This window comes from Buceros rhinoceros, unplaced genomic scaffold (genome assembly GCF_000710305.1).
Source record: "Buceros rhinoceros silvestris isolate BGI_N320 unplaced genomic scaffold, ASM71030v1 scaffold3042, whole genome shotgun sequence".
Taxonomy (NCBI): domain Eukaryota; kingdom Metazoa; phylum Chordata; class Aves; order Bucerotiformes; family Bucerotidae; genus Buceros; species Buceros rhinoceros.
In genome coordinates this window covers 355-9245 of record NW_010396983.1, presented here as the reverse complement: position 1 = coordinate 9245, position 8891 = coordinate 355, and the positions used below count along the sequence as shown (strand labels likewise).

General features: G+C 40.7%; 1 protein-coding gene across 1 annotated transcript in view; it reads right to left on the bottom strand.

Moving 5' to 3' along the window:
• Nucleotides 1–8397, bottom strand: part of LOC104502129 (adenylate kinase isoenzyme 5-like) — a 23409-nt gene extending 15012 nt beyond the window's left edge. The window contains exons 1-3 of the mRNA XM_010146054.1: nt 8365–8397; nt 7575–7617; nt 6461–6505 (exon numbers count right to left, since the gene is read on the bottom strand). Of these exons, the coding sequence (XP_010144356.1) occupies nt 6461–6505; nt 7575–7617; nt 8365–8397 (121 nt within the window). The remainder of the gene's footprint in view (nt 1–6460; nt 6506–7574; nt 7618–8364) is intronic.
• Nucleotides 8398–8891: the final 494 nt, after the last annotated feature.

The window sequence follows — 8891 nt, the reverse complement described above, 5'->3', positions numbered from 1 at the left end:
GAGCTGCCACCGCCTCCAGAGTCCCAAAACTCGGCCTCCCTTGGACACCTCTCTGGCAAGTGCCCTTTTTCTGGGGCTGCCTCAAAGGTTCTGGATGCCTCCGCTCCGCAGGTGCCGGCACTGCCCCGTCCCAGCCCCTCGGTGGAGGCGGCTGCTTTTGCCTCCTTGCCCTGCGGGCCGACCCTGTGAAACGCCTTTTCACCGAGCGCGGCAGCCACCCCATCCCCATCCCGGCTGGGGAGACGGGCAGTGCGCGGCAGCCGTTGGAAGCTACTCCTCGGGGATCCTGCTCCTGTGGCTGCGACCCCCGAGCTGCTGCTGGAGCCGAGGTGAGCGTGAGGTGGGGGCTGCGTGGGTGCGAGGCGGCCGGGAGAGCCCATTTCCCTTGTGACAACGTCAGGATCTGGGGAGAAATGTCAAGGTGCGAAGCGGCATTTTTACCACCTTTGATGGATCTGTTCAGAAGTTCTACTGCAGTAGGGGGTAATTATACTCCTGTAGGGAGACAGCGCTCGGAAGTTGAAAGAGGCAAGGCCAAGGTTAAGAACCCCAGAACTCCTCTTTTCTATACAGTCTTTTCACTAAGTGACTTGTGTATGTATTAGCTCTTGAGACTTGCAAATATGGCCACACAGCTCTATTGTGTGGATTGAAGATGCTAGAAAATACGTGATTTTCCTTTTTGTTTATCTGTCCATAAATACGGGAATAACATGTCCATAGCAGAGTGAATTTGGCACCACCTCCTCCTGACTTGAACTTTATTCTAACTTTTGCATTCAATTTAAGAAAACAATTGCTCTGGGCGGATAATTTTCAGAGAAGTTACCACATAGCAGCTAAGAATAAAAACTGGGTCATGAGGCAGTAGCGTCAAAGGAACGGTTTTGCCTACCATAACCTGGAGTCTTCTACTTCAGTTTCACAAAGACAATTACCAGTCTGAGGTGGGAGAATCACTCTTGTGCTGCAATTTTACCTAGAAATATCTTTGTCACAGTCTCGGTTTTTTGATGAGGATGCATGTTGTTTTCCTATTGCTTTAGTAAGAAGAACATTATGCTTTTGTAAAAGCACTAATTGAAAGAAGGGAAGGAATAAATAAGTGTGGCTACAGAGAAATAGATGCAGAGAAATTATTTAACTGTCTTATTACAGATAATTTGCCTGTATCTCTAGTGGCAATTGATGTTATTTCTGCCCTGGTTTCGTTTTTTAGATTAGTAGGTTTGTGTATGCATGTGCTTGTTGACACATTCTGTCTCCTGGCCTTGAATACCCTAGCAGTGTGTCTATACACAGTATTGGGGAAAAAAAAAATCCAGCTATAAAGATTACTTTATTCTGTTTCTTATGCAACTGCTTCTCTTCTGAAGGTAAAGCTGAAACAGAAATTTTGTAATGTCCCCTCATATACTAGATCTTTTTAGAAATAATAACACGAGGACAATTTTTGGTTGTTTAGCAGGTAAATATCCAGAAAAGTTGATGTGGTTCTTTTAAAACACCAACAGATAAAGGTATCAAAGTGAACGCTGTCAGAATGACACATGCAGGGCATACGCCATAATGAGAATGACTGTGCCTCCAAAACATTAACTCAAATTGACCATGTTTATTTTTTATGGAAGAGTTCCAACAAAGCTGAGGTTAAAATGCTGAGCTCTTTAAAAAGGAAGAGACATAATTAAATTACACTTATGGGCCGAAAATGGTAATTTTTATGGCCACTAATATTAATTTAGTATCATTTGATGAATAACAAAGCATCCTACTGCTCGACAAATATACATGACCCTCTTTACAAAGTCTTGTGCTTTTTTACCAACAAACAGGACTGCAGCTTTGCTTGGCCTCATCCGAGAAGAGGCTGAATGGCCCCAGGGAATTCAGGATTGAGGGCCGAATACATACTCAGCATTTACACCAGCAATAGTTTACGTGCCTAAAGTTCAAGTATTAGTTAATATCTTGTATCCCTGTGAGGCTGGTATTTAATGTGACTGGAAAAGAGCTATTTAGGTGGGAAAGAATGTGAAAGTTTATTTCTTTACTAATTAGATACTTCCTTCCTGCTCCAGGTATATACTTATAGGATTGCTACGTAAGCAGCTTTAACAGCAAATTAACCCTGCAGTCATGAGGCTTATAGTGTTGTAAAAATTCTGTTTTGTTCTTTTAGAGTGTCTCTTTAATTAAATCTATGCATTTTTCTTAATAAAATGAGAAAAACTTAATAATTTGCTTGAAGAAAGTTACACGGATCAGGTGCATATAACAAAATCTAGCACAAATATATTTTCAGTTACAAAGGCTTCACTGCAACTTGTAATGCTGTTTTCCAAACCAAGAAAACTTGAGGCATTGAAAAAGGTAGTGAAATCTTCCCAACAGCTCAATTGTTAGAGGGAGGAAAATATGTCCCAGCTTCTATTGTGAAGGCATAAGATTCTTTGTGAACACTGTAATTTTTTTCCTATGCTCTCATCTTTCAATCTGCCTACGTATATTTTGGGGGAAAAAAATTGTGTTAAACCAGTGACAGACTGATTCACAGTAACTTGCTATTCAGACTAATCGTGTTGTCTTCCAATTTTCATACATGATGTGAAGATTAAGAGCTAAAGCCTAGAAAATGGCCAGAGGAATTTGAGTGTGCTGTGACCTGTATGAGAATGTAGAAGAATTACCAGCAGTTCTTCAATGTTAGCATGCTTTTGTATTCTGCTAGTACTGCCAAGTACAGGACATCTTGCTTTAAAGCTTGTTCATTAACTTAAAAAGAAAGAGTTGCCAATTAAGAAATTCATCACATTAGAATCATGGAATCATTTTGGTTGTAAGAGACCTTTAAGATCATCACATCCAATCGTCCACCCTGCACTGCCAGGGTCTCTAAACCACATCCCTCAGTGCCACATCTACATGTCTTTTAAACACTTCCAGGGACGGGGACTCACCACCTCCCTGGGCAGCCTGTTCCAATGCTTCACAACCCTTTCTGTAAAGAAATTCTTCCTAATATCCAACCTAAATCTCCCCTGGTGGAACTTGAGGACATTTGCTGTCATCTGTCACTTCTTACTTTGTAAGAGAGACCAACCCCCACCTCCTCCTTTCAGGTGGTTGTAGAGAGCAATAAGGTCTCCCCTGAGCCTCCTCTTCTCCAGGCTAAACAACCCCGGTTCCCTCAGCCGCTCCTCACAGGACTTGCTCTCCAGACCCTTCACCAGCTTTGTTGCCCTTCTCTGGACATGCTCCAGCACCTGTGTCAGTCAGTGAGATTATACGTGGAAACTGAATGCTCTGTGTGTCCCTTTGCGCTTTCTGATACAAACAGAAAGCACGTATCTGGAACCAGGGTACCAGACAGAGCACAGAAATGCAGTTCTGCCTACTGCTTTGCAGACAGGGCTGGATTCAAAGGGCTATGCACTCCCTCAGAGCAGGTTTCCCTTCCACTGAGTTGATTCAGCTGCCTGTGGAACTGCATAAGGGGATCTGGTAAATAACTTTCTGGTAGCACTGCTGACAGAGGAGGTCATCTTTCCCTGTTCAATTATGGACTGCAGAAATGCTTCACAGAGAACACTTCAAGGGGAGAGAAAGAGCAGTCTCAGTGGGTAGGGAGAAATGACAACTGCCCAAGCAGCACTTCTGAATGTTTAACTGCAGCCTGCCTTGGATCAGCAAAAGATCTCAGTTTAAGAAATCAAGTCTCTTACTCTTGCTCTCCCTCGTGCTCCATTCCCCTGAGACTATGAAAGACTGCAACCCTAGACAAGTGATTCAAATGCACCGGTCTGGCTGAGAGCACATCACAAGCAGATGAATTAATGATGCTACAGGGAGCTGGGCTGGCTGCTGTGAGTGAGCAGGGACAGGAACAAGCAATATGAGCAGTTCATGAGCCAGCTTTGCTGCTGGAAATATTAATAAAGAAGTGTCACACAGACTGAGATGTCTGTATTTTCTCACCAAATCTTATGAGTTTATCATATACCAAAATAGCATGAATATTTACATAAAATGCCACAGTCGGATTTGTAAGACAGTCCCACCACCCGTTTTAAAATGTTGTGGTTTCTAGACCTTATTTTCATAACATAACATCCCTGTATAGTGGAGAAGTGCTTGCAGGGGAAATCTAGCTGCATACTGGAGCCTCAGAAGTCAGAAATGAGATCAAAATAACCTCAGTCAAGCTACCCTTATATTCAAGCTATGATTTTGAAGGACTTTATCAGTTTGGCAATTTTATCCATGCTACTTGGATTATTTATACAAACAAAAATAAGCATTAGCTTCAGAATATGGTGTTTGAAGGCTTTTAAATAGCACCTCATCTGTTGCTCACATATGATTTTGTCTGATTGAAACCATATAGGAGTGATGCTGTTATTTAAAAACAACAATAAAACCCCCCATCCCCCGCTGCGCCGCCACTCCGAAGATGAGTTTAATCAGAGAACAATCTGGAGCACATGTTGGCAGAGTGATGTGATGTCCTGGGACATCACGGTTTTCATCCTTGAAGATAACATGGAGTTCACTTCATGGAAAGTCAGAGAAAGCAGTGCTATCAGCTTGTGCAGTTAGTGCTCAGTCTGACTGGGGTTTTAATCGTCAGCACTGCTCAGCCTATCCCTATCTGACTGCAAAGGAGCTGTAACACAGGTACCGTAGCATAATTTAGGTTGGAAGGGACCTCATCTGGTAAAACCCTCTCCTCAATGCAGGGCTAAATTCAGAGTTGGATGAAGTTTTTCAAGGTCTGACATACCCTGGACAAATAAAGAGTTTTGGGTTGGTTTGGGTTTTGTGATTTTTTTTTTTTTTTTTTTTTTTTTTTTTTTTTTTTTTTTTTTTTTTTTTGAAGGTAGTGTCTGCAGCTGTTAATGTCTTACCTGTAAGCATAGGTGGTGATCATATCTCCAGAGTGTCAGCAGAAAAGTTGGTCTTGCTTTGAGCTTAAACCATTATCAGCAAGAATATGACAAGGATTCTGCAGAGGACTAAGATTTAAATATCACACTTAAGAATAAGCAGAGAGTTTGTCTTTGACCCAAAGTGCAGAAAGATGCCTGAAAACTTTCTGCTTGGGGTTCAGCCTCAACCAAAGCCAAATGTAGCTGCGCAGAGGACAGGGGGGATGATGCTCCCAGTAACTTTGTTATATGTGACAATTTTGTTGATGTGATATGAAGTATTGCGTTAGTTAAGAATGATGAAATCAGACATCTATATTGTGGTTAAGGTTTTTCATTTCATGTTGCTCTGATGAAAAAGGTTTTTTTGGCTGATGGGGGTTTTTTTTGTTGTGTTTTTGGTATGTTGTGGGTTTTTTTTTTAGTGACTGGTAATTAATTACATAAGTTTTGAATATTAGGGCATCCCATAAATTTATCTTTACACTTCTTTCACTTTTTTCTTGAATTTTATTTTACAGGCCAAATTTCACTTGTTTTTGTCTCTTTTATTACCCTGCTATTATTTCCCATACTTTGTACTTGCTGGTTCTATGCCTCTGATGTCTTGATAAAACATTGACGTTGCTGCTTAATTAAACTGAGTTGACTGTTATTCAAATTAATTCCTACATTGGCTCTAATGTAAATCTTTGCTAATTAGATTATTTTTTTCCTTTCCCTTTTGGACAGTTTTCAAGGGAAATCAGTGGGGGAGGGAGTTGTCTGCTTTTTTCCTTTTGTCTCATAAACAGTATCTCATCAACTATGGCAGATGGTGCATTTTTTTCAATTACTTTGTAAACTACTTCAAATGCATTTCCTCAGAACTCTAGTTCAAAATATCTTTATAAGTATTTTATAATTTCCTCATGAATACATGTATGTTATGAGTAAACATTCCTAATGACACTCAAGACCAAAACATTTTTACCCACTGAAGTATCTACAGCAGCATGCTCCAACCCATCTCTGCTTTATTTCTCGTCAAGGTATCATGGGCTTCACTTTTCTAGTGCTGCCCTCTGCAATGGGGTACTCACCCACTGGGAAGTTGTGGGGTGTTTTTCCTTTTTATTCTCCCCACTGCCCTGTTTTGCTCTGCTCGTACGAGGCTTCTTCAAAGTTTTCTTTTGACCTTGTACAATCCACAGTGATCAGACTTCAGCTCTTGACTGACGTGTAAGACAACCTTACTGCCCAGGCAGATGGTATGCGTTTCGTTATAACGTCTATAATGTTAAACCTTGAGTGCACGTAGGTGAACAAGTAGTTCAGGCACGTTTGGGGAAAAGAGTTTGTGCCCACTGAGCTTTACACAACTGTTGTTAGCTTGGTCTTCCCTTTCAAACTCCCTTTCGAAAGACTAAACCGCCATTACTGTGTAAATACTCTTAACCAAACTGTTCTGCTAAACTTAAATCATATACTTATCAAAAATAAGTAACATATGGATTTTCAAATGTAGCAGTTAAATAAGGAATCATACTTACCCACAACAAAAACTATGTTTGATTTCCTCAAATCTTCTGAAAAGTCTAAAATGAAAATTAAAATTCTTTAGCTGGCAAGGGCTATTTTTCACACAGAATTGTGTAACACTCATGCAAGGTGATCTATTTTACTAGAGTTACTTTCTGCTATAATGCTCTGCATTCCAAAAGGAGCTATTGTCCAGAAGCCTATTTACCTCCCAGTTTCACAGTTCTCCCTGCAGATATGATAAAACTATTTTACCTGAAAATTAGATGCTGCACGTACACATCAGTTCTTTAAAAATGGAAAAAAGAGGGGAAAAAGAAAGCAGATTCATCTTCATGTAATAACGTGCCTTCTGAGCCACTGCATTTTTCTCGGAATATGTTATTACACTGTAACTGCTATAGAAGTATGTCCATATCATTCAGATTTTATATGCAGTGCACTATATCTTAGATGTAGTATTAAATTCCCCTGAGCCTCAAATTCAGCCAAATAATAATAATTTAAACTGACATGCAGGTATTACCATAATTTAAATACCAAAACTACTGTACGTACTACAGGTTTGCCTTTACTGAAACTGTATTTTTTAATAAAGCAGTTCCTTCTAGTCCCAGTCACTAGCCTGATTATACTAGTACAGAAGGCAATCTTGCACCCTCTGAGCCTGCTGGACTTTTATTATGTCTTACGAGACATTAATTTGCCACACAGAGTTTTGGTTTTCATTATGTGGCATGTACATCTCTTATTACATAATAACAATAGCCATAACAGGTTTTGATTAATCCTGTCATTCCTCTTAGGCTCTTGGCAGCTCATACTTTCCAACAAGCTTTTCATAACTGCCAGTTGCTGAAAACATCAATGAAATTTGATGCTGATTAACAGTAATATTTTCTAATAATTTTGGATCCACTGGCCTATAAAGTGTAGAAATGTCTTTTACGAGCGCTAATTTGCATTCAAAGAGAATTCACATGATAAAATCCTGATACATGGCTTTCACAATATAAATAACTTGAATTCACTTTACCTTCTAAGTAAACACCCTTCTATTTAAATACAATGGGCAATCAAAGGTTTCAAAATTAAATGGCAAATGACACTGAAAAAGAAACTCACCTCCTGTGCTCTCATAACCAGAAAAACTTGACTGATCCTCCTCCTGTTAATTAAGCAATTGACAAATAGAAATGGATATTCTGCATAGTTTGCATTTCTTCTTCTATCTGCTTATCCATAGATCTTAGTATCTTGTCTGTATTCTGACCATTCAGTTTTAATCTAGGTTGAGATATGTTTAACAATGTCACAGAAATGCTGTTAGTTCTGTATTGGTTGGTAACGTGAGCTTGGAGAACCCAGGATAAGTTGAGGTGATTAACTGGCCCATACTGTTTGCGAGTATCAGCTTTTTCAGTCCAGCTGCACAGATATATGAGCAACCAGTGCACATGCTGAATTGCTTCCGAAACAAATATGGTACAATAAGCTGTTAGTAGTGGTAAGGCCATACTGGACTAAGTTCTAGAAGTGAGCTATAATATAAAGATAAAATTTGAACTTGAATGTGTTTACCTTCAGAATGCAGCACAAGCTACAAGATTGTTATAGAGCCTGCTGAGCTACAAAGGGAGATCACATCAGGGGAACAGGGAACTTTAAGTTTTTCTTCCTGATACTTTCATTTACAGAATGGTTTGGGTTGGAAGGGACATTAAAGATTATCTGCCATAGAAAGGGATACCTTCTACTAGACCGGGTTGCTCAAAGCCCCTTCCAATCTGTCCTTGAACACTTCCAGGGATGGGCATCCATTTTTCTGGGAAACCTGTTTCAGTGCCTCACCATCCCTACAGTAAAAAATTTCTTCTACCCTCTTTCAGTTTGAAACTGTTTTCCCTTGTCCTACCATTACACTCCCTGATAAAGAATCCCTTCCCATCTTTCCTTTAGCCCCCTTAAAGCACTAGAGGGCTACTATAAAGTCTTCCTGGAGCCTTCTCTTCTCCAGACTGAACAACCCCAACTCTTTCAGCCTGTCCTGATTGGAAGGGTGCTCCAGCTCCTTGACTATCTTTGTGGCTCTCCTCTGGACCTGATCTAACAGGTCAATGCTCTTCTTACGCTGGGAGTCCCAGAATGCAGGTGAGGTCTCACAGAAGCAGAGCAGAGGGGGAGAATCACCTTCCTTGACCTGCTGGCCACACTTCTCTTGATGCAGCCCAGGATGCAATGGGCATTCTGGGCTGCGAGCACACATTGCAGGTGCATATTCAGTTTTCATCTGCCAACACCAAAATGTCCTTCGCCACAGGGCTGGTCTCAATCCACTCATCACTCAGCCTCCATTTGTGCGTGGATTGCTCTGACCCATATGTGGCACCTTCCAGCTGGTTCATGAGGTTTGCATGGGTCCACCTCTCAAGGTCCTTCTGG